Genomic DNA, 26,803 nt, shown 5'->3' with positions numbered 1-26,803 from the left:
AACAGGCCCTTCATATGGAAAAGCTGCTGCAAATAACTTGGGTGGGACTACAAATTGGATGGGGCGGGGCCTCTGGGAATATAAGGGCCGAGCGAACTGTGTGGGCCATGCTGATGGAAACTCAGATATGGCTCCCAGTCAGCCCTGCGACAGGGGAGGTCCCAGCACAGGAACAATGATCCCTGGGAGCACCCCTCTGTGGGAGAACGCTGCCCCCGAGTTCCTGCCCCGATGCCAGACAATTCAGTTCCTCCCTGTATGTGTCTGGGTCCTGCAAAACCCACCTGGTGCTGGAGCTCAGAGGGGTTGAGTCTGAGTAAGTTCGCTTGCTGACCCTTTAAAAGGAACACCTGAGTCTCCAGTAGCCTCTGAGACACTCAGCCACACTCCCCACTGGTTTTTACCACTCGCAGTTACAGGGACTTCTCTTCCCAGCTCTGGAACCCTAGGCTGGGGTCTGGTGTGGGGCTGGGACCCCTTGCTCCTCACGGGTGGCCTCTGCAGGGATGATCTCCCTCCAGATTAAATAAACGGCACACGTGGGTGTCACACCAGCCTGTTCTGTGCCTCAGTTTCTCCTACCAGTCTCAGTGTGCTTTCTTCTTCTCTAGTTGTAGGACTTCCATTCAGCCAGCTTTCAGGCAGTTCTGAATGATGGTTGTTCTGTATTTTAGTTGTAATTTTGATGTGGTTGTGGGAGGCAGTGAGTACCGTGTTTATCTGTGCCACCATCTTCTAGCTTTTTCTAATTTTCTTAACAATGTCTTTTGAAGTGCAAATGTTTTAAATTGTAACCAAGTCCAATTTACCATTTTTTCTTCTATGGTTCATGTCTTTTATATCCTACCTAAATAATATTTCCCAGCCCCTGGTCACAAAGATTTTCTTGTTTTTTTCTAGGTGTTTATAACTTTAGCTTGTTTCTTTAGATCTATTACTCATTTTAAGTTAATGTTTCTATATGGTGAAAGGTAAAGGGTGATTTATATGTATAGTTTTTCTACTTGGATATCTAATTGTTCCAGCATAGTTTGTTGAATAGAATACCCTTTCTCTACTGAATTACTTTGGCACCTGTGTAAAATCAGTTACCCTTAAATGCATGGGTCTCTTGCCAGATCCTGTATTTTTCCCCCATTGATCTAAATATTTATTTGCACACCAATTTCATAAATCTCTTGAGTGTGATATTAAGTCTTTTAGCTTTGTTTTTCGAATTTGTTTTAAATATTTTAGGTTCTTTGAATTTCCATGTTAATTTTAGAATCATGTTATCAGTTTTACAAAAAAAAAAAAAAGCCTGTTGAGCCATTGATTAAGATTATGTTGACTCTAGATCAATTTGGGGGAATTGACTTAACAGTTTTCAGTCTTCCAATCCAATATGGTGTCTCTGTCCACTTATTTAGATCTTATTTAACGTCAGTGATGTATTATAGTTTTCATAACATTGGTCTTGCACATCTTTTGCTATATTCATAAATCATATTTTTGATGCTGTTGTAAATTGTAGTTTTTCAAGTTTTAATTTCCAATTGTCCATCGATATTATACAGAAATACAAAAACCTTTTTGTCTGTCAACCTTATATTCTGCAACCTTGTTAAACTCATGTATTATTTCTAATAGCTTTTTGAGGTTGATTGCTTAGCGTTTTCCACATGGTCAGTCATGTCATTTACAAACAAAGAGATTTTTCCTTCTTTTCACTCTTTGTACCTTTTATTTCTTCTTATTGCAGTGGCTAGAACTTTTAACATTACGTTGAAAAGGCATTATGAGATCCTTGCCTTGCTCCTAATCTTAGGGAAAAAAACAGTTTTCTTTACTGTTAAGTGTGATGCTAGCTGTTGGGTTTTCATAGATGCCTTACATTAGATTAAGTTCCTTTCTAGTTTGCTGAAAATTTGCATCATTACAGGGTACTGAATTTTCTCAAGTGCTTTTTCTACATCTATTGAGATAATCTTTTGAAAAAAAATCTGTTAGTAGTAGGACTTATTGTAACAATATTATATAGTCATTTATTTCATATAACATTTCATGAGGTCGTTTAATTTTATCATTGATCAAATTCAAATAAGTGCAATCCTAAATGCTTGAAAAATGATTTGCTAAGTGAATATAAATAGTGAACAGAAGGGAATAGGAAAATTTAACTTAGCATGAAGAGAGAACTGATAAATTATGCAAATTCAATAATTAATTAACATATTCTATCAGTATGGTATAGATGGTTTAATAAATATCATTAGTTTTTATTTTAGGAAGGAATATCTTCCTCAAGGAGGGAGGTCGTTAATATTTCTAAAATATTTAGAAATGAACAAAACATTTAAAAATGTACATAATTTTATTGGAAATTAAATAGATTGGATATTTTTAATAACTCACTTTTATAAATAACACTTTTATTTTATTATTGTGTTTAGTAGAATAAAGTCTCTTTCTTTTGCCTAGTTCTTGGGATTGGTTTTATGAAAAGTTAGTTTTTGATGTTGCTTTGAGTTGAGTGTTTTTAGACAGAGTTTTATCACTTCAAAGCTCTAGTAAGTTTAGAATCTCATGTGGAGAGTCTAATATGTTTTGTTTTGTTTTGTTTTCCCTCTTTAGTTAGGCACACGTACTGTTTAATTCATACTGAACTGTTTCATCCCCTAAGCTTTCTTTCTCAGAGATCATTATTAATTTTGGTCATGGCTCTGAGTCATAGCAATGTGAATTACGTATCCTTAGTTCTGGCAATACATTGTGAAGAGCAAGTATTACTGTACTGCAAGTAGCCAGGATGTTTGTGTGCCACGTATCCCTTATTCTGGATTTATGCAAACCAACTGTAGCTCGCTTTGTGGTTAACCTGAAGAGAAGGCTGTGGTTTTGTTTTTATCCTTAATCTTGAAACAGGAGGACATGAAGTATTTTTACACCTGGTTCAAAACTCCCTTATTTGATTATTCTGGTTTGCAATTGCTATTAATATTTTTCTTATCTGGCTAAGCTTAGGGTTTGAGTTTCATATTTAATTTCAGACATCAGTGTTTGTCTCTGTGTGTGTGTGTGCATGTGTGTGTGTGTTGCAAAACCCTAAAAATAGCAGTATGAGGCCTTCTAAGTAACTCGATCTTAAAGGAACCTTTAAAAATCAAATTAATAGTTGAATGATACCTTTTGAAATACATCAGCAAATTTAAAAAATATTACTTTGAGTTACTTCTGTTTTTATATGTGTTAATATGAAACTGTAAAGCAATAAAAATAGTGTGCCTTCTGTGAAATTACATTTCTATTGGAATTAACACTGAAAAAGTAGTTAGGAACTTATCATGTAAAAGACACATTAAAATACTTAGGAATTTATACTAAAAATTACATATAATATTAAAATTACAAAATATTCAATTCAGAATTTAGTAGCTGCACATGAAGTGTAATTATATCAAAACATTTGTTGTATTTTTAAAATACCTAAAGGGCTGCAGTCTTCAATGCTTTTTGTATTCTCTAGCCTACTTTAATTATTTGGGCCAGGGTGGGAGGGTCTTTCCCTTTCTGTTGACCATGTGTTTAGTGTTCCTGCCCTCTATTTTATTTTTCTGCTGCTAATGTGCTGTGAGTTTGGAATGACATAATTGAGTTTAGGATAGAGTTGGACTTGGAATCAGGAATATTGCTAAACTTCAAAAATTAAGAGTCGTATGGGCATACAAGTATAGGAGGAATAAGAAAGAGTATAAATTGATGTCTTCAGTTTGATAGTAGCTATCAAAAATTAAATATCCATACCTTTGGCCCATTGGGTCTCCTTCTAGGGATTTAATCCATAGCAATACAAACGTGTGCAAAAGATAAGGATTCATGCACCGATGGGATCCCTTGGCTAGCCTGCAGGGATTGGGCTGAAACCAGCTCTCCAACATTCCTCTAGGGGTCCCAGATTGCGAGAGGGCATAGGCCAGGCCGAGGGACCCCACTGGTGCACGATCGGGGCCGGGGAGAGGGACCACGGGAGGGCTCCAGGGCGTGTCTGACCCATTTTACCCAGTTCCCATTGATTGGACCCCAGCAGCAAGTTAACCTACCAGTCAGAGAGTCTGCCCTCTGGTGGTCAGTGTGTACCATAGTGCTGGTCGAACGAACAGTTGTACACTTAGCATATTAGGCTTTTATTATATAGGATTGTTGATTTAGTGAATAATCGAGTTCAACCTACTGTATTTTCCGGCGTATAAGACAACTTTTTAACCAAGGAAAATCTTCTCAAAAGCCAGGGTTTTATACGCCGGAAAATACAGTATCTGTATCCTCCGCAAGCCGCTGTCCCAGTGCTGGAGCTGAGAGTGAGTACCGTATTTTCCGGCGTATAAAACCCTAGCTTTTGAGAAGATTTTCCTGGGTTAAAAAGTCATCTTATACGCCGGAAAATATGGTATATGTTTATCAATAGAGGAATAAGTAAATTTCAGCATGTCTGTACTCTGGAATACTGTGAGCAGAGGGTACTATGAAGTGCGGAGGCTCTGGAGTCAGGTTGTCAGGTTTGAATTCTGAATCTATCATTTGCCAAATGCATGACATAGGGCCTCAGTTTTCTCATAGAATGGAGGTAATTGAATCTATTTGTGTGACAATTAAACCAAATTGTATAGATCAGTGCTTAAAATATAAATGCTCCATAACATTAGTCTATGTTAAAGTATGACTTTGCAGTTATTAAAAAGAATAAAAGACATTTATAAAATTCTAGCATGGAAAATCCCCACCATAATTTAAGTAAACTTATTCTAGAGCAATGTGTTCATATGACATAAGCACCTATTTGCAAATAAAAATTTTTAATGATATATGTTCATATATTTTAATATATGTAGATAAATCTGGAAGGATAAACTCCCATCTTAACAGTAGTTACCTCTTTTGAGTGAAGTTGGGTGGAGGGGAAGCAGATTATCATGTTTTTAAAGAAATGTTTTATTTTTTAAAGCATGTATTACATTTATAACTACATTTTAAATAAAGATTCCATAGACTGTAAGAATGGTAGCATTTTTTTGACTAGCCTTTATTTTACTTAAAAAACAAAACTGAAAAGGTTTTGTTCTCTAAATGATGTGTCTCACTAGTGACTCATTCAGATTTTCCTTGTAGGATCATGCTTACCCAGCTGATGAACTCATGCCTTTAACCTGCAGAGGTCGAATTAGAGGCGAGGAGCCAAGTCGGGGTGATGTTGACGATGCCTTGGGAAAGTGAGTATTAATACAGGGATGGCAGGCATCTCAATGTTCCTAAGTCTGAGGCTTCTTAGAGGCAGTGTACAGTTGTGTTTCTGGGGGTTGCTTGAATTTCAGTGACCGCTTTAAGTGTTACATTAAGTTTCTTTATTTCCTCTGTTGTCTTTTGTAAAAAAATTAATTAATTTGCCTCTTAGATCAGTGAAAAGTCGAGTTTTTTAAGAAGGATGTCACTTTTAACGTGTATAAAGTCATTGACATAATGTGTTGATGCTTTAATATTTTTATTTGCATTAAAAAGAGCTAGTGAATATTTCTATTCATTTTGAAGGATGTGGAGCTGAAAAGGAATATAATGTTAAGGCTTTTACAGTTCTTCCAGTGCCTTATAGGTTAAATTGTACTACAGATGCATGCGGTACTAGTTAATAGAAACTGCCAGTCAGTAGGATATAGATCCATCTGCTTATACATCCATGGCTAAAATAATCAGAATTCTAATGTTTTGTATCTCATTATACTTGTTTCTTAGATTTTCCCTGACACTGATTGATTCTTTGGACACTCTTGTGGTAGGTTTGATTCTTTCTTGAATTTACTTATGTTATAAATTTCATAATATGCACACAGTAAGTCTGAAATAGAAGTCTTTAGAATTCCATATATATTGATCTTCGCTTCTAAATAAATCTTTTACACTATTGAGTTACTAATATCACATGAATGTCAGATAAAATTCTGTAAAATCATGGAGATACTCAGCTAATTTATAAGTATGTCAGCTTATATGATGGCACCTTCCTTAGAAAGGTTGTTGCTGCAGAATTTACATGGATTTTGAGAATGAGAAGGGAAAGTAGTCAATTTAAAATCAGGTTTTATATTATATTTTACTCAGTCCTTACCCTGAATTTTACTTTTACTTGAATTTCAATCAGGTATTCTTATGGAATATTTTACGTCTAAGTTAGAATTTTTAGTGAGAGTATCAAATCAAGTAAAAAAGCATTACAAAATATTATCAAATGAAAAGATTAAACAGTCAAGCAAACAAAAACTACTTTAAAATTTTTTATTTATTGATTTGAGAAAGAGAAACATTGATTTGTTGTTCCACTTATTTGTGCATTCACTGGTTGATTCTTGTATGTGCCCTGAATAAGAATTGAACCTGCAACCTTGGCATATGAGGATGATGTTCTAACCAACTGAGCTACCTAGCCAGGATCAGAAAACTACTTTTAATGGATCTAGGATCTAAATAACATCTAATTGTGCCATCTTAATTTAGACTGAAAAATCAATGCAGCCTGTGTAGGGACAGTGACCCCTTCATGGAGCTCACTGTAAGAATCCATGGAGTTCTTAGCTTAATCAGGATTCTAGACCCTCGTGGTGGTGGTAATAATCCTATCTAATAAAAGAGTAATATGCAAATTGACCACCACTCCAAGACACAAGATGACCACCCCCATGTGGACACAAGATGGCCGCTACAAGATGGCCTGGAGGGAAGGGCAGTTGTGGGCAGTTGGAGATGACCAGGCCGGCAGAGGAGAGCAGTTGGGGGAGACCAGGCCAGCAAGGGAGGGCAGTTGGGGGGAACCCAGGCCAGCAGGGGAGGGCAGTTGGGGAGGGGGGAATAGGCCTGCAGGGGAGGGCACTTGAGGGGGACCAGGACAGCAGGGGAGGGCTGTTGGGGGAGACTAGGCCTGCAGGGGAGGGCAGTTGGGGGGACCAGACCTGCAGGGGAAGGCAGTTGAGGGGGACCAGGCCTGCAGGGGAGGGCAGTTGGGGGTATCAGGCCTGCAGGGGAGGGCAGTTGGGGACTAGGCCTGCAGGGGAGAGCAGTTTTGGGGGGACCAAGCCTGCAGGGGAGGGCAATTGTGGGGGACCAGGCCAGCAGGGGATGGCAGTTGGGAGGACCCAGGCCTGCAGGGGAGGGCAGTTGGGGGGAACCAGGCCTGCAGGGGAGGACAGTTGGGAGGGACCCAGACCTGCAGGGGAGGGCAATTGGGGACCAGGCCTGCAGGGGAGAGCAGTTTTGGGGAGACCAAGCCTTCAGGGGAGGGCAGTTGTGGGTGATCAGGCCAGCAGGGAGGGCAGTTAGAGGTGACGGGGCCAGCAGGGAGGGCAGTTAGGGGTGACCGGGCCATCAGAGGAGGGCAGTTGTGGGGGGACCAGGCCTACAGGGGAGAGCAGTTGTGGGGGACAAGGCCTGCAGGGGAGGGCAGTTGAGGGGACCAGGACTGCAGGGGAGGGTAGTTTGGGGGACCAGTCCTTCGGGGTGGACAGGGGTGACCAGACTGGCAGGGGAGGGCAGTTAGGGGTGACCAGGCTGGCAGGGAAGGGCAATTAGGGGCAATCAGGCTGGCCGGGGAGCAGTTGGGGGTGATCAGGCTGGCAGGCAGAAGTGGTTAGGGGCAATCAGTCAGAGGCAGGCAAGCGGTTGGGAACCAGCAGTCCTGGATTTTGAGAGGGATGTCCGACTGCCCATTTAGGCCCGGTCCCACCCACCGGGATCAGGCCTAAATGGGCGATCGGACATCCCTCAAGGGGTCTCAGATTGGAGAGGGTGCAGGTTTGGCTGAGGGACACCCCCCCCCCCGTGCATGAATTTCGTGCACCGGGCCACTAGTAATAAGCACTTAAGTCAGACACTCTACTAGAAGTACTTCACATACATTACTTCATTTAAGAAAACAATCCTATGAGAGTAGGTATTCCGTCTTTGTGTATATGTAGGAACTGACTCAGAGATGGAAGTTACTGTGATTAGACAGGTAATGAGAAGGAACCAAAATTCAAATCAGAGCTAACTCTTGACCTCATATTGTACTGCCTTCTTAGTTAAGAGTTGGGGCATCCATGTGGTGAAGGTGGCAGGTGGTGTATGGTTTAGGGTCAGTTGATCATCCCCTGAAGAATGTGCTTTCTTTTAGGAAGCAACTTTTAAATTGATGTTTAGTGCCAAGGATGTTTTTTTTGTTTAGACTTGGAAACCACATCCCTGTGGAGCTCACTTCAGGTAGCTGTAGGTCATGGGTTATATATATTAAGAAACCAGTTAGCAGTTCTGATGATGATTGATTAAAGTCCTAATAATATTTCAGTGTCTTAAAAAGAAGTTTATAAAGATTTCTTATAATTAAGCACTTGTTTGTTTTTTATTTTTTTAAATTTCTTTATTGATTAAGATATCACATATTTGTCCTCATTCCCCCATTCCCATCCCACACCCCTGTTGTCCTTAACCACTGGTTCGGCTCATATGCATGCACACAAGTCCTTTGGTTGATCTCTCCCCTTTACCCCCACCCTCCCCAACCCTCCCTCTGAGTCCCGACAGTCTGATCCATGCCTACTTGTTTCTGGGTCTGTTCTTGTTCATCAGTCTATGTTGTTCATTATTTCCCCTAGATGAGTGAGATCATGTGCTATTAGAAATACACTTATAAGAACCGAAAATGAGAAAAGCAATAATGGTTATGCTAACAGGCAAATGAATCAGTCTGTAGTGAGTTTCTTTCTGGGCCAACAGTTCTTTTGAGACCCAATTTCAGTGTCAAACAGTTCCTTATGTGTACATGTCAGCAATGACATTTCAGTTCTGGATGGTGGACAAATGGTGGTAATGCAGGTCCGACTCTCTGGTTTGGTCCTGGGCAACCTGCAGTGACGCACAGCTGCTGCTAGTATGGCAAGGCGACGTCGGTGTCTTCCATCTCTGGACTGCTTCTCTTCTGTCTTCATGGCTGGAGTAGTCCTGTCAATTCCTCTCTGTTGCTGGAATCCACATGGTTTCGGAGTTGTTTTCTGAAAATATACAATCATATTCTCGACCAAAAGTTAATAAAGGAATATTTTCTATAAATTTGACTTGGGATCCTATTTCATTTTTTGCCCAAATAATTTTCCTCTGGCTTGTTTTGACACCTTGTGTGTTTTTCATGGGTGTCTTGCTTTTAGCCTTACAATTAATTTTCTAAAGTATTAATTTTCTAGATGTAATTTACTTACAGGTTATTTTTCCTTACATGATATTCTTCTACTATTCCCCCCTTTCTTGATTTAAATATTAGGAGGCTTTTGAAAATTTTATAATGTAGTCTTGATGGCTTTTAAATTTTAATTTTTTGCACTATAATATTACTGTTTTAGGTTCATTACATGGTGCACAATTTTATCATGAGATGAAGTACCAATAAAAATTTTAGTTAACACTTTAGGAACACCTTTTTGTCCAGTACAATTAATTTTTCTAGAATATTCGCTTGTTTCAACTAGCCAATTTAAATTTGCCTGAAAACTTGACTACTATTTTACTGTCAAATTTATTACTCTAACAACAATCTTATTTTACCCTGTAAATATTAGTGGGAAGGATTATTTGCCTTCTTGAGTAGGTCCTGAGCATTCCTGGTGGTAGGCTGGATTTAGATATCGTAAACCCATTTCCCCACACCATGGGTACAAGACAACTCATACAATTCTTGTTGGAGTGAGAGGGCAGCTGCTGTCGGCCAAGTCTCTGTTGGTTACCTGGGTCCTGATCTGAGCTGGGCATGGGAAGCACGAAGCAGGCATGGGGGCAGGAGACCTTCCTCAGAAGGGGCTAGGGTTCAGGCCCCTGCAATGTTGGGGGGGTGAGGTTCTGTGCCCCACCTCTGTTGACCCCCAAGTTCTCTCCTGATGGCCCGACTGCGACTGTGCCTGTCTTAGGTTGTTCCTTCCCTGAGGAATATTACCTGTCTCTGGCTAACCAGCCATCCTCCGGGGCCAAGCAGGGTGACGTGAGATTCAGTTCTGTCTCCTTGGTAGCCTATGCCCACATGGCCTCCATGCCCAGCACCTGCCTTGGGATCCCCTCGCCTGCTGGCGGGGCCCCAGCACTGATCACATATCTTGGGGAACCCGGGTTTCTTCTCCAGGGAAGGCTCAGTTTGCCCCACTGGGCGAGAGACAGATCCATGGCACCAGTCATCACGAGACTTCAGCCTCAACATGAACAGAGAGCTCATGCAACAGCTGTGACCAATTGAATTGTGAGAAGAGGGTCCCTCTTGGCCTAAAGGGTAAGAGGGACCAATATAGAATGCTCAGGTGCCTTCCAAGGAGGCCCTCTACACAATGAAAGGGATTAAATCCTTACATGTCATTTTTAAATTGCTGCCAGACATTCAAAGAATCAGTTAGTAAGTTTGCTTGGGATAATTGTATATTATGCTGTTGTAATTCTAAAATATCAAGAGATGTGTTACATTTGTCTCCAAGCACCAAACAGATGATTTTTAAAAATTATTTATTTATTTATTTATTTATTTATTATCCCGAAGGGTGTGAGGAACTATTATAAGTACTGGGGGTGATCCAAATCTGGGAAAAATTTTAATGACAGTGTAGAATAATATCATGTAAGGATATTCTTTGTTCTAGTCCATGGCAATTCCCTTTCAAACTGGCTATTTCTTTCTTTCTTTTTTTTTTTAATCTTTATTGTTCAGATTATTACAATTGTTTCTCCTTTTTTTCCCCCTCATATTTCCCCATCACCCGGTTCCCTCCCCCCCGTTTCTATTTCTTTTTATATAGACAAGGTCTTAGTTACATTTTCTGTACCTCTACCGGGGGCAAGTAGTGATAGTAGTGACACCCTTTCTTTGGTGTCCTCACAAGCCAGAAACCTCTTTTTAATTGTACATCCAAAGGGGCATTGTTTTGATTTTGTGTCATACAAAAGGGAAGCTGGGTGGAGACCCCTGTGTATTTATACTTTCTTGCCCCACCCATGGACCTCCTGGATGACCAAGGTGTTTGGTATTATTGGTCACTACATTAGTCAGGGGATCAGCCCGCGTAATGGGTCTTACCCATGAAGGGTCAGGAGCATAAGTCCAAAATACTTACCCTCTTGTCCCAGGTAAAATTACCGTACATCTGATGATTGCTAGCGTGGCTAGAAAGGCGTTCTTAGGCATTCTTGGGTTTCTGGTTACCTCACAATTTCTTCCCTGAGGTTTGATGTTCTGATTGATATTTCTCTGTTTCTGGATCTATTTTTCCCCCCATCAGTTTATGTTGTTCATTATATTCCACAAATGAGTGAGATCATGTGATATTTATCTTTCTCTGCCTGGCTTATTTCACTAAGCATAATGTTCTCCATCTCCATCCATATTGTTGCAAATGGTAAGAGCGCCTTTTTTTTTACCGCAGCGTAGTATTCCATTGTATAGATGTACCACAGTTTTTTTAATCTGTTTGTTTTCATTTTAGATATGACATTTTTATTATATGTTTAAGTGAAATATTTTGTTTCACTTTTTAGAGTCATAAGATGTTAATTTGCTTTTAGTACCTCATTCTGAGGATACTTTTCTTTGACTTTGTAGTAAATAACTTGATTTTTATACTTTTATTCTAGGTATTAAATAAAACTAAAGAATTTGAAGATGCAGTGAAAAAAGTTTTAAGAGATGTTAATTTAGATAATGATGTAGTTGTATCAGTCTTTGAAACAAACATCAGAGTTCTTGGGTAAGTATGTAAGACACTAAACCTATAATTTTAATAACAGAAAAGCTTAAGGTATACTATTTATTTCTTAATGGTAGTAAAGCAAGACATTTCTTATGCTTAAAAGATAAAAGTTGGGGTATTATGAAACAGGCTGTGAGAGGACTGTGCATTGAATCAGGCTCAGGTAGCAGCAGGTTTTGGAAATAGTTGCAAACTCAGTATACATCCTGTATATTGTTTAAAAGACTCAGTTGAATGTTTGCCTATTAGCTACATCACAGGTTTTTCACTAGCAATATAGTTTGCTAACCTTTGCCAGCACTTCTTCAAGCCAAATGAAACTAAATTTATAGGATTACCTTTCAACTACACAATTTGAAATACTCTTGGAACATTTAAAAATATGAATTAAAATATTAATTCAGATTTCAACACTATTCATTTGTATATTTAATGGTTACTTTTGTGTTGAACTCATTTTCTTTTGTCAAAGTAAGTCTGTTCAATTAAATTTAAGAAATAATTTTTAAAAGTTAAAAACAAATAGTTATGTACTAGCTTTTCTGACTTTATTAATCTGTTACATTTAATACAGAGTGGGGAGTTGTTTTTAATTTTTTTAATGTTATACTTAAGAGAGATAAAGATTTAATAATGATATAATTAAATTAGTTTAATTTTTTTTAAATTAAATTTGTCAAGCTTGTTAAAATAAGTGACTTCTTTGATGTTCTGTAAGAAAATTTTAGGCTTTTAAGAATGCCAAACACTTTACAACAGGTAGAACATCTGAATTTTTTTAATACTGGCTTCATAATTATAAAGGTTTGCCATAAATGAGTAGCTAGAGTTAGGTAAGAAATTAAGTTCTTTTGTGGTCTTTCCTTTTGTGTACAAAGTTGTTGATAACAAGACACCCACATCTTTTTTATTTTTTTTTAAAATATATTTTTATTGATTTCAGAGAGGAAGGGAGAGAGAAACATCAGTGATGAGAGAGAGAATCATTGACTGGCTGCCTCTTGCACGCTCCCTACTGGGGATTGAGCCTGCAACCCAGGCACGTGCCCTTGCCCAAAATGAAACTCTGGACCCTTCAGTCGACAGGCCAACTCTCTATCCACTGAGCCAAACTGGCTAGGGCAGCACCTATATCTTTTTAGGTGGTGACGTTCAAGTACCTGTAAGATGTGGGTTATGTTTCACCTCTGTGATTGCAGGGGTCTTCTGGGTGGACACTCATTGGCAATCATGCTGAAAGAAAAGGGCGAGTACATGCAATGGTACAATGATGAACTTCTGCAAATGGCAAAGCAATTGGGTTACAAGCTTTTACCAGCTTTTAATACTACCAGTGGCCTTCCTTATCCAAGAGTAAGTAATTCTGAAAAATATATACTTTATATTTTTTATATATAAAGTCTTTATATGCTACTGCCTTTGCTATTTAAAACAACAACAGTGATTTTTTGTGATTGGAGCCATTGTTTCTCTCCTGCTTGAGACGAGACAAGTGCTTTATAGCTAAATAACAAATTTATATTGACATTTCAGTTAATTTGGACTTGAGTGGTGTGAAAATTTAGATGATTTTAAACCTTTTATGTGTCACTGCATAACAGATTAGATTATGCTGCAGAGGGAAAAAACAGATGCCAGATTCAAATTTGGGTACTGAATGGGTGGTGCAGAAGATGCAGTAGAAGCAGTGAGAGTAGGTGAACTGTCCAGAGAGTTTAGAGAGAGGAGGGGAATAGGGAGCAAGTGGAGCGTTGAGGAGCGGAGTGTGCAGGGACATAGGGAGGAGAAGTACAAAGTAGTGTATGGCATCATAAAATCTTAAATAGAAAGCTTCAAAAGGAGATGTTCTAGAAAACATTAGAACTATGTGCAAAGAGCGCCTTAAAGATGTAACATGGTAGAATAAATGGAAAGAAGGATTCAGTCGATGAAAGTATAGGACCATTCATTTTGAAATTTCTTCTCCATTGGTTAAAGAGTCATTTGATGGTAGAGTCATTTGAAGGAGTTTCATGCCGCTCCCCTCCAAGAAAAAAGGTTATATTTAAAGCAAAGGGTTAGAAGCCTTCAAAGATAGAAAAACCTCTCTCTTCTGATTTATTTCATTCTTTATTAACACCATTACTCTCCCTCTTATCCAAATCAGACACCTCAGCCATTACCAAGCTCTGTTCAATTTTTTCTTATTGCTACTACTATAGTTGAAACCAATATCATTTCATTGTGAAGCTATTGTAAATACCTGTCTTACTCTTTTCTCTCTGGTTTATGCTTTAGAGACTTAAAAATTAATATTACTATAAAAACATTTTTATCAGATTATCCTCAGAAGTTTTATTGACTCTGTCTGTTGTACTAAATGCCTTAACTTTCAGAATTCCTTATGGTGTGGCAATAAACTTCCTTTCTAATGGTCTCTCGTACCCCGAACCTCAGTGAAATGAGTATTTCATTTCAAAACAATCTATTAGTGTTCCCTAAACTACCTGGGGTTTTACTTATTTATATTTTTCATTGCCATGCCGTTAAGCCTGCTATTCTATAACCTGGAATAACCCCTTTATCAATATAAATCAAATAAGACTAATTTCTTCCATCAAGAAGTCGATGACTAGAGATACAGCATGATACAGAGCAATGCTTTTCAAATTAGAGATGATAGCCCATTGATTTTACACACCCATATAGTGGATTGTAACCAACACTCCCCCCCCCCCCCCCCTTGAAACAAACTAGTATTAAATCTCTTATTTAAATTTCTAGTTTTTGATATTTTAAATAGCTTTTCTTTATACATGTCTTTATACTTATTTCTTCCTTAGAATAAATTACTAGAATAGGAAATAATAAGCCACAGAAATAGAGAATGCTTTTTAAGATTTTGGGCACTTATTGTCAATTGTTCTTCAGAAAGTTTCCACTTTTATAGTTCCTCAGTGTTGTATAAAAGTATATGTGTTATTGTACTGTTGCCATTAGTGTATATTATCATTCTTTTGTCAATTTAATGAGAGAAAAAATTGTAATCATCATTTTTTTGCAGTACTGAAGCCAACATAGCAACCCACTCCCCGTGTCTCACCTACATTCACTTTTGTTTTGTTGATATTGCCTGTCTCCTTGCTCAGATAGTCCTAGAGTCTGTTGATTGGCATTGTTAAGTTAATAGGCATCCCCAATGATTGGTTTCTGCAGTTTGGGAACATACTCGTGATGTTTTATATTTGATTTTTTGTTTTTATGCTAAATCATTGGCATATACTTACTTTTTGGTTATTTATTTGGACTATCGTAAAACATCCTATTTTTAATCAATTTCTGGTCAATTTAGATCTGGTTAATCCAGGTTTATACTGTAGTATCATAAAAAGACAGTATGGCTGTTTTTGAATTATAAAAAAGTACTCCTTTGAAAAAAAAGGTTTGTACTATTTGTTAGTCTGTTAGCAAAGTAGCGTACTCTATATTTCAAAACTTTTAAAACCTGAAAACAAAATTTTAATTTACTTTTAAATACATACCATGACTTAATCAGTGTTTTCTTTATGAAGAACTATTTAATATGGTACTGGTTTTTCACAGATTCTCAAATAAACCTAATTCTAGGGTTGGTCTAGTTCCCTATTCTTGTATTAATTAGTTCAAATGTCCCGCAAACAAAATTGTTACAGAAGTTATTTTCTCTGTGTAATTTTTACAGTGATATTAAGTTTCATTATCGTTGAGGAAGGAACTAAATGAAAACTTATTAACTCCATGAATATACTTCCCTAGATGTTAATTGTAAAGTCACAAAGATCAACAGATGGAATTTCAATGTTTAGTTGTTTGTGAATTATTTTCATATTTTGATAAGAAGTGTTGATTGAAAAATTTTGTCTTATCTAGGAATCATTGTCTTTTGATAATTGGTAATAATCACCTTATGATTTTATTTAGATTAATTTAAAGTTTGGTATCAGAAAACCAGAAGCTCGGACAGGAACTGAGACCGATACCTGTACAGCATGTGCAGGTACCTTGATCCTTGAGTTTGCTGCTTTAAGTCGATTCACAGGAGCAACAATATTTGAGGTTTGCTTTTCATAGTCTTTGCTCTCCTGGGTATTGGGCATAACTAATTTTATATCTTTTCTTCATTGGCCAACTATTAGGATTATCAATCAAAAAATTACTGTTATTTTAGTGAACTTTTGTCTAAATTTTATCACAGTCTTTGTCAGAAAATATAGAAGTCATTGTGAGGTAAATGTATTAAACACAATTTTTCATATGAACACTAGTTGATTTATTGACTTCTCTCACAAAGTTACATGCTATTTAAAAAGTGGAGCTGAGCCCTGACCGGTTTGGCTCAGTGGATAGAACGTCGCCTGCGGACTCAAGGGTCCCAGGTTCAATTCCGGTCAAGGGCATGTACCTTGGCTGCGGGCACATACCCAGTGGGGAGTGTGCAGGAGGCAGCTGATCGATGTTTCTCTCTCATCGATGTTTCTGGCTCTCTATCCCTCTCCTTTCCTCTCTGTAAAAAATCAATAAAATATATTAAAAAAAAAGTGGATCTGAAATGCTTGTTTGTTTCAAAGATGGTGTACAAACTTGTCTCCTCCAATTTTCTAAATAAGAGATTCTAAGGAGATTTTCACTTTGAATTTAAGTGACAGAAATTATTTTATCAAATGCATTTAATTATGCAGGAAATTAATACACTTCAATAATACATGTGTGTGAATGTGAACTTGTACTACAAGAGTAAATGAATCTGGATGGTTTCAAAGTGAGATCACTGCCACTAAATAGCATTTTTAGAACCATTCTTTTTAACTAGATTTGATTGGCGGAAAAAGAGCCAACATTTGGCTTGGAAGGAAATTTAACATATATTATTAATTGTTATCTTGGGAATTTTAGGTAATCCTTAAAGTATGCTATGGGCCTTTGATTTTTGTTTCTTTGTTTCCTGTTTTCCAGAGACATGAAGTTATTCAAGTATGCTTTTCCTCTTTTTAATTACAGGAATATGCAAGAAAAGCTCTTGATTTTCTCTGGGAAAAAAGACAGCGAAGTAGTAATTTAGTAGGTGTGACCATAAATATCCATACAGGAGATTGGGTTCGAAAAGGTATGTAAGTTGGCTTTTTCAAATCAAGCTTCTACATCAGTGATTCCCAATGTGGGGTACAACCCCACAGGGGAGCAATTTGGTTTTTAAGGGGGACAACTCGAGAATGAGTTATTAACAGTAATTTTTTTTTTGCATTTCTTTTGGTTCTAAGGGCCTCATACTAGTATACAGTATATAAATATATATTGTGACATATTTATGCATTTCAGTTCTCTATTATATGTTTTGGAACTTTATTTGCTACTAGTAGCCCATTTGCAGGAAAAATCCTGCAAGCGGCCGCTGCGGCCGCCGCGCCTGCACCTGCGCGCCGCTGCCACCCGCCCCGCTCTGCCCCACTCCGCCCTGCCCCGCCCCGCCCGGGCTTTCCCTCTGGCAGCCATCTTGCTTTCTGCTTTTCCTCCGTCTTCCTTCTAAGTTGTCTTCAGTCTTCACTCCTCCCTCCCTCAGCATATGCAAATTAACCGCCATCTTTGTTGGGTAATTTGCATACTCACCCTGATTGGCTGGTGGGCGTGGCTTCGGATGGTGGGCGTGGCTTGGGTGTAGCGAAGGTGCAGTCAATTTGCATATTACTATTTTATTAGGTAGGATTTTTTCATATCACTTCATTACTATCTTTTTAACAATTTCTTAGTGATTTCTTCCTCAGTACTTCAACTATCCTTTCGTTCTTTTATTTTTCTCTGTCATGGATACCATGTTCTTTGGAAGCTTGTTTAGACCGAGTTAATGGCCTTTTAGGCTCCCTCCACGTGAATAGGAGTTCACTTTTTGAATAATAAGAATTATATGTCACAGAGGGGGCATCAGGATTTTAGAGATGCTTAGGTGGGGCATGGCCAAAAAAAGGTTGGGAACCACGGCTCAATATCCTTAGAATGGTTGAGAAATAAAGGATTTTCATTTGTTAAGTTCTTTGGGACAGTATAAAGCAGTGTTTCTCACAAGAATCCTGGAATTTTCACTAATTAGACTGATTTTCTTCTTTGGTGTGCCAAATAATAGCACACATTTTCTAGGTGATTTAGTGTTCTATTTCATACCTTAATGGATTTAGCATTAAAGATAGAGAGTATAGTTGAAACAGTAGAACTAATTTGAGAACCTTAGCCATCAGAATACCTTAGCCATCTCACATGAAGGTATAGTTAAGTGGAAATCTGTATTTAACAATGTTTTTAATTCTTATAAAATTATTTTGAATTATGAGACAAAGCATATAACAATGTTATATGAGCAAACAGGATATAGGAATGTATAAAGAATATGATTTTATCTTTATATGACACCTTGATAAAATAAACATAGATGAATGGAAATATATTAGAATATTCCTAATAAGGTTATCTTGTTTACATATTTTTCTATTTCCCAAAAGGATTATGTTGTTACATCTAAAATAAAAAATATTCCTAACCGGTTTGGCTCAGTGGATGGAGCGTCGGCCTGCAGATGGAAGGGTCTCAGGTTCAATTCCGGTCAAGGGCATGTACCTTGGTTGTGGGCACATCCCCAGTGAGGAGTGTGCCGGAGGCAGCTGATCGATGTTTCTCTCTCATCGATGTTTCTAATTCTCTATCCCTCTCCCTTCCTCTCTGTAAAAAAATCAATAAAATAAAAAAATAACTGCCTATAATTAAATAAAAATAGAATTATTAATTAGAACATATTAAAATTATTCACTCTATTCAGTATTGTATAAAATTTTTCTAAGTTTTATCTAAATGGTTTCTGAAACAAATCTGAATCCTGGCTTTAGAATTCTGCAATTTCTTTTTATTCTTTTACTTGCCTTGTAACGCAGGTGCAAATTAATCATTAATCATTAAATAATTTTAAATTAGTTTTAATTATTGGCTTATGACACTCTCATCATTGGTCTATGCATGGCCCATTTTATTTAGTCATTTTTTAATATGTAACAAGCACCCACAAATGGATCATTGATTACAAAAGCAACTTGCTTGACAACCTGTTACTTCTGCATATGATCCTTGACTCTTCATACCTCTGCAATATATTTGGACTTATTTATACTATCTTTATTATTTCAGTGTGTCCCACCTTTTGTTTCTCTTTAATTCTTTTGTTTTTTTAATTGAACCCTATAATTGTCTCCCAGTAAGACATGAACTTTAGTATGCTCTCCTATCCCTTTGTCTCCTCCCAACTCCACTCCATAATCCCTCTTTATGTTGATATCATACAGATAATGCATTCTTATTCATTATGAATGAATACCTTTACTCTTTTCTCTTTGGTCTGACTCCCTCTTTCTCTAAAGATAAACTTTATTAAGATATTTGGTCACTTATACTTTGAGCTTTTTTTTTTTTTATCCTCACCCGAGGATATTTTTTTCATTGACTTTTAGGGAGAGGGGGAAGAGAGAGGGAAAGACAGAGAGAAACATCAATGTGAGAAAAAAACATTGATTGGTTGTCTCCTACATGAGCCCCAACCAGGCCCCAGGCTGAGGAGGAGCCTGCAAGCAAGGTATGTGCCCTTGACCAGAATTGAACCCGGGACCCTTTGGTCCACAGGCCTATGCTCTATCCACTGAGCCAAACCGGCTAGGGCTGGTCACTTGTACTTTGTATATTACTTGCAATATCTCTTAGATCTGTCTCTATTTTTTTTTTTCTGATATTTATCCTACTGTTTTCAGTAGCTTTAAATAACTTCTGAGGCCTTATATGCCTAACAGTAATTTTATGCTTTCACATTTGAGTGACAGTTGAGCTGGATATAATTTTCTGTTTAAGTTCTTTTCTTTCAAAGAAGTCTTTGAAAATACACCTCTATTGTCTTCTTATATCCTGTTAACAATCTGATATTATTCTGATTTTTATGCCCTTTTATATGATCTATTCTTTCTGAAAGAGGAAGAGTATCAAACCAAAGAGAAATTTCTAAAAATGTTGTTATAATTTTAGATGTAGAATTTTCTCATTTTGGTATTCTGTGGACCCTTTCTATTTAAAATCTTTGTTTTTAATTTATGAAAAATTGATGCTTATTTTTTAGATATTTTATCCTTTTCATTTTTACTTATCTCTTTTTGTAGTTCCTGTTATCAAAATCACTTCTATTTGTATCCTCCATATATCTTAGCATATGTGTATATGTATATTTTTTATGTTTATCAGTTTTATGTCCCATCTATTACATTATTTTAACCGCTTTGTATGTATTTTAAAGTGTCTATTTTTTTATTGATTTCAGAGAGGAAGGGAGAGGGAGATAGAGATAGAAACATTAATGATGAGAGAGAATCATTGATTGGTTGCCTGCTGCATGCCCCCTACTGGGGATCGAGCCTGCAACCCGGGCAAGTGAACTCACCGGGAATTAAACCATGACCTCCTGGTTCATAGGTCAGTACTCAACCACTGAGCAATACTGACCGGGCAACTGTTATATATTTTATTTCATATATTTCTGCTCAATTAAAAATTTTTTCTTATTTTGTATTGTTAATATCTTCCCTATCACTTTTAGATGTTTATTAGGCTAATTTAAATTTTTTGGTTTGCTATTCTATTTTTTTTTCTGACATACTCTTACTCTAGTATTCTCTTGTTCTTTTTAAGGTCATGTTTCTTAAATGTTTTGGACCTATAAGTTCATATTTCCTTCTCCCCTACTTTGAGGCAAGGTCAAATCCCAATTTCTATCTAGCTCAGTGGTTTTAGGCTTGAATTCTAAGAAGCTTTTAGAAATACCGATGCCTGGAACCATAGAGATTGTGATTCAATTGCCCTGGAGTGTGCCCTGGGTATAGGGATTTCCAAGATTGTAAATATAATTTAGATTTTAATTCACTTGCCTTAGGAGTTTGGAGGGGAAAGGTAGGGAAGAGAATGTCTAAAGTTATTTTCTGCCTCATTTGTTCAGCTCCTTCTGCAGGGCTTCTGTGCTGCCCTGGTTTTACCCCTGAGGATACCTGGAGCATAGATCTGACTCGCAGCAGGTGTGGGAGGAGACATTGTGTCTTAAGGCCATGGTAGGAGAGAAGCAAGAGCGAAGCTCCAACAGTGTCCCTCCTCTTTGATCCTTCCGTAGCCATGCCTGGCTGCCTCCACTCCAAGCCAAAGCCACCCCCGCCCCTCTTCCCCATCCCCACCCCTTGCCACCAGGTTTCATACTTTTCTTGTTACTTTTCCTTTTTGAATCTCTATGAAATTCTTGGAGGAAGAAGCCAACAATCAGTACTAATTTTAGCAATTAGGATGGATACATCCAAACAGTAGCTTTGTTTACGTACCTATTATAACTGTAAACATTGGTCTTCCTGATTAAGGGTCTGATAAAAAAATACATAATTAGTGATTCCTCTTTGGAGTTCCTCACTGAGAAAATGAGCTTAAAATGTTCTTAAAACTAGTGTTTCCTGCTTTTCAGTAAGAATTTTGTAAACCATTTTGCAAAGTAGCATTTTTTAACATATAAACTATGAACAAAAGAACAATTATTCATATAATAGGGTTAATATTTCTGTAAATGTGTAATTTTTACTTTAAACAGTTTCATGTTTAGATTAATTTTTCATTCTGAGTGTACTAGTACCCTCAGTGGTACTATATAAATAATTTTTTACTAGTTTAATGAAGAATTATATATGTGTTTTCCATAGATAGTGGAGTTGGAGCTGGCATTGATTCCTATTATGAATATCTGTTGAAAGCTTATGTCTTGCTTGGAGATGACAGTTTTCTGGAAAGATTTAATACAGTAAGTTGATCCAATTTTGTATTAATTTTAGAGCCAAGTTAATTTGAGTGCCAGATTTTGATAGAAACTCAATTATTTGAGTTATATTCTGAAAAATAATTATTTCTAAATGTGTTGTAGTAGGTTTTTTGCCAGTATTCCCTGATGATATTGGTCAGGTACAGGGTAAAAGCTATACATTCAAAAATTAGTTTACAAAGTAGTTTTATTTTCATCTCTTATCAGAAGATTTCAAGACCTGCCAGTAAGTAATATCTAATATTTTATGCAAGGAAGAGAATTTATTGGAATAAATTACTTGTTAGCTTCTTCCTTCTTTTTTTTTTTTTTTTGAAATTTTGGAAATTTGGCATAGTCCTTGATCACACCAAGCATGCAGGTTTTTGGAAACTTAGAGAAATTAGTAAGTATTCATTTCAAAAGCAGGTCTGTAAGTCTCAAGTCTAGATCAGAGCCACAGGCTTATTTTTAGGGGAGAAGGAGCGTATTATTGAACCTGATTGGATCACCTTTGTCTGTAATTGAAGGAAACTGAAATTAGTACAGCAAACTCATCAATTTTATCACTGTATTCTTTTTGAAATAATTTACCAGTTCTTTGCCCACCCATCAGTTTATTCACATTGTTGTGAGACAGTATGATATAGTAGTTAAAAGTATGGCAGTTTTCCTTCCTGGGTTTAAATCCTGGTCGTACAACTGGTTTTGTGACTTTGGGAAAATAACTTTCCATGCTTTGTCTCTGTTCCTCACCCACAAAATGTGAGTACGATCACTATTTATAGAGTTTTGGGTAGGATTGAATGAGTTGATGCATATGGTGTGATTAAATAGTAGATGAGTTAGGGTAAAAAACACTGGTAAGTGTCCCAAATAAGTCTTTATTTGGATTATAACAGCATTCTCTTGAGGTAAATGAGGACAGATCATTTTTTTTTTGGCTCATTGTCATTCATTGACCCTTAACAGTTCAAATTGTTATTACAGCTGAGAAATGACTAGCAGAAAATAGAAGCCAAAGAGTTTTTAAGAGCCTAAGAGACATAGTAGACCGTAAGAGCAGCAACGGTGATTAGATTCATTAATTTGGGTAGTGGTGGGCACTAGAATATTATTTTAGCTGAGAAGGGCCCAAACTTTCTAGACACAGGAGAAAACAAAACTAATTCTATTAATCTAGAAGCCTGTAACTATATTTCAAGAGGATGTAAGAGCATGCTTGGGCCACAAGAGTACTAACCCTGGGCTAATCCCTCAGGATAGCCATGTTCAGATCTACTTCCCAGAGGGTCCCATATTGACTATAGTCTTTAATGTTCTGCATCAGAGTTAAAGAACACAGGGGAGTATATACAATATATTTTAGAAAGATTCCCATCTAAAATAATTTAAATATTTACATAATGATGTCATATGTTTATTTATGAATCCAGGTTTAATTCCATTACAGTACTATTTAATGAAATGCTGTGTTTAGAATAGCTCATCTCTTTTCATCTCCTTTCCTGAACACATTGTGATCTTTTAGCACTATGATGCCATCATGCGGTACATCAGCCAGCCCCCTTTGCTACTCGATGTGCATATCCATAAGCCAATGCTGAATGCTCGGACTTGGATGGATGCTTTGCTTGCCTTTTTTCCAGGTCTGCAGGTAAAAAAAGCCCAGTAACTCTGTTTTCCTAATATAAAAGTAAAATGATTATAACTAAGTGCATTTTTAATCTCTAAATTTGAATTACCAAACAGACTCACATTTCAAAATTGTATTAATCTACATTTTCCAGTTTATAAAATGATTGTAAATTAAAAAATCAACTCATGTTTTATTAGGCAATTTTGTTGTTATGTTTATTTCTAGGTCTTAAAAGGAGATATTAGACCTGCTATTGAAACTCATGAAATGTTATATCAAGTGATTAAAAAACACAATTTTCTACCAGAGGTAAGCAAATAATCTTTGGAATTCTAATTCACATATACTATAAATTGCTAATTTAAAGGTAGAAAATGTCATCTTCAAGGTTGACTATTCTTTCCTGTTATATTTTCCTGTTTAAAAAAGAGGAATTTAAATATATTTATTTAATTTCTTTTTAGTCTACACAGTATTTTGTATGTTTATGCTTCATGTATTCAGAGAAGTCTAGTTTATAGTAATTCTGACATTTTATTGATTTTATGTTAAGAAAAATACTCCAAATTAGTAGTTCTCAACCTTTGCTAATCCATGACATTCCGTATTATTACATTCTAACTTTTACACATACCCACCAGGGAAACCTTTTTACTTTTTATTTTCTAAAGCTTATATTATAGAAATGATATACATTGAATATACTTTTGCTGATCACACATGCTTCCTGGAAATATAGGGAATCACAACTCTTACTCATACAGATTGACAGTTATTCTGCATGGCTTTTATACATTGTATCAGTAATATTCTTTTTAAAAATATATATATTTTATTGATTTTTTACAGAGAGGAAGGGAGAGGGGTAGAGAGTTAGAAACATCAATGAGAGAGAAACATCCATCAGCTGCCTCCTGCACACCCCCTACTGGGGATGTGCCTGCAACCAAGGTACATGCCCTTGACCGGAATTGAACCTGGGACCCTTCAGTCCACAGGCCGACGCTCTATCCACTGAGCCAAACCAGTTAGGGCAGTAATATTCTTGCTAGCTTCTTGTGGCAGGATTTTAATAACATACTTTTTGGCTTTCCTGAAATTTACCATTGAAAACTTCCAAATTCATCTATGGCCTTGTTCATGCCCCTGCTTATTCATTGCCCTCTGTGAGATTATCTAAGCATTCCAACAATTTAGAATGCTTTCTAAAGTGTTTGTTTTATAAAGTAGAGTTTTATTAGCCTTCAGGTGAGTAGGACTGAGTACTATATTGTAGAAAATTCATATTCACTCAGAATAAGCTAAGGTTTCAACTAAATACATGCTATCACAAAAGAAATTTTACTTGGTTCTCGTAAGGGTTTTTGTTTTCCTCTAAGTCAGTTGGCTTTGTTATTGAATACATTTCAAGTGAGACTAGTTTTATTTTTAAATAATGCCTTTCTTATTCCACAGAGGATTTGAGGTTGTTATAAAAGAAAGCATATGCTAAAATAGAAATATGAGAACTAAAGACTTAATAACTAAGAGAAAAAGCGGAAATAAGGAAAAAGAAAAAAACACAATAATGTGGTACCACCAGGACCGATGTAGTGTCATTACTAGTTTCATAGTTTTTTCTAAGCTTCCTAGTAGCCAAAATGATAATTTTAAAAATAATTTCATTTAATTGGTAAAAATAGGAGCTTAGCAAAAACAAATTGTGATTTTAAGCAATGAAAAATTTCATTTTATAAATGAAAATTGTTATCAGTATTTCAATTCTTTTTACTTGCTTATGATCTAATTTATATATCTAAACCCACTTGTTTATTATTTTTTAATCACATTTTTTTTCTTGTCTATTTGAATTTGTTGTGTTCAGGCATTTACCACAGATTTTAGGGTACATTGGGCTCAACATCCTTTAAGACCGGAATTTGCAGAAAGTACCTACTTCTTGTATAAAGTAAGCTAATTTACATTCCTTTTTGCTGTTTAAAAACCGCCCCCTGCTGTTATATATCTTACTATCTTATAATAGTAATTGGGTTTTCAAAGACCTTTTTAAATATTATAGTGGTTGGATATATCATGGTTCTTAATCATCTAGCTCATAGAGTTATTAAAAGATGCAAGAATCAACACCTAAGTTTTTTATGCCTTTTAATGATATTTATGTAAACATTTCTTTAAAGAGAAATTTATATTCTAGAGCTGCTTTCTAAAGCATATCTCTTGCCTTCTTTTAATCAGGAAAACTTTGAGGGCATTAGAAATTTAAAGGCTAAGATATACAGTTGGATGGCTTTCCAATTGTGTGTTTAATAATTCTGTAAAGCATAGTCTATGGCTTATTTTCAGAGCGAGGTTCTGTGTAACGTGTGTTCTAGTGCCTGACACCTAGTAGGTGCTCAATAAATAGGTGATGAATGTATGGTAATATATAAGCTACATACGTGTGTATGCATCTGTCTATCTATCTATCTATCTATCTATCTATCTATCTATTCATTCTCCTTTTTAATAGGCTACAGGAGACCCTTACTACCTTGAAGTAGGGAAAACACTTATTGAAAACTTAAATAAATATGCTCGAGTGCCTTGCGGATTCGCTGCCATGAAGGATGTTCGCACTGGAAGTCACGAGGACAGGTAAAACAATTCCTAAAAATACGACTACTAGTTAGAATTCAGATACACTTAATGCTTTTACAAAGAGTATTTGAAGATGCAAACCTTACTTTGTTGTGTTTAATTTAAAACTCGAATAGGCTCAGTTCTAATTGTTTGAAAAGTTTGTATTTTTATCATAGTGCCTGACATGTGGGTGCTCAAAGTATTTTTTAAAAGATGAATAAATGTTGTTAAATATCAGAACCTTGATATTAGGAGTATTAGGAATATTGAGGTTTTAGTTTCCTTTGTTAATAGTTTTTTTATATTATATAAACTGTTAGAAATTATCAAGGTGATACTGAATGATCTGGATTATTTTTCTTCAGACAAGAATTGCACAAAAAACCAATATCATGGTTAATGTGTGTATTCTTATTGGTTGCTGATTTGGAGGGCTGGGAAAGACCATTGGCAGTTTCTATTCATTGGATACTTAGATAGATGTAGATGGCACGAAGTACTCAGGATATAAAAAGCACGCTTTGGTTAATGTGACATTCCCTGGCATTCCAGTTATTCCAAGCTCACTTATTTGTTTTTTGTTTTTAAATATATTTTTATTGACTTCAGAAAGAGAGACAGCGAAACATCAATGATGAGAGGATCATTGATTGGCTGCTCCTGGATGCCCCACCCTGGGGACTGAACCTGCAACCCATGCATGTGCCTGGACTGGGAATGGAACCATGACCTCTTGGTTCATAGGTCGACACTCAACCAGTGAATCACACTGGCTGGGCTATCTGGTTACTTTAACTGTTCAGAACACATCTCTGAAAGAATAGTAAAGCTTGTTTGCTCATTTGTTTAGCAAATACTCATTCCAGAAATATTTATCAAGGTGTCTTATGCACCAATTATACTGGTTTTTGAGGA

The 26,803-nt window shown here is 36.6% G+C and overlaps 1 protein-coding gene across 2 annotated transcripts in view; it reads left to right on the top strand.

The window, feature by feature from the left end:
• Nucleotides 1-26,803, top strand: part of EDEM3 (ER degradation enhancing alpha-mannosidase like protein 3) — a 66,422-nt gene that overhangs the window by 11,873 nt on the left and 27,746 nt on the right. For both annotated transcript variants that reach the window (XM_079761336.1, XM_079761335.1), the window contains exons 3-13: nt 5,146-5,246; nt 5,764-5,803; nt 11,656-11,768; nt 12,971-13,124; nt 15,711-15,845; nt 16,788-16,893; nt 21,536-21,633; nt 23,162-23,287; nt 23,495-23,578; nt 25,134-25,217; nt 25,779-25,903. In XM_079761336.1, coding sequence (XP_079617462.1) covers nt 5,146-5,246; nt 5,764-5,803; nt 11,656-11,768; nt 12,971-13,124; nt 15,711-15,845; nt 16,788-16,893; nt 21,536-21,633; nt 23,162-23,287; nt 23,495-23,578; nt 25,134-25,217; nt 25,779-25,903 — 1,166 coding nt within the window. The remainder of the gene's footprint in view (nt 1-5,145; nt 5,247-5,763; nt 5,804-11,655; nt 11,769-12,970; nt 13,125-15,710; nt 15,846-16,787; nt 16,894-21,535; nt 21,634-23,161; nt 23,288-23,494; nt 23,579-25,133; nt 25,218-25,778; nt 25,904-26,803) is intronic.

This window comes from Cnephaeus nilssonii (assembly GCF_951640355.1).
Source record: "Cnephaeus nilssonii genome assembly, chromosome: 21".
NCBI classification, from domain to species: domain Eukaryota; kingdom Metazoa; phylum Chordata; class Mammalia; order Chiroptera; family Vespertilionidae; genus Cnephaeus; species Cnephaeus nilssonii.
This window is presented reverse-complemented; position numbering and strand designations above follow the sequence as displayed.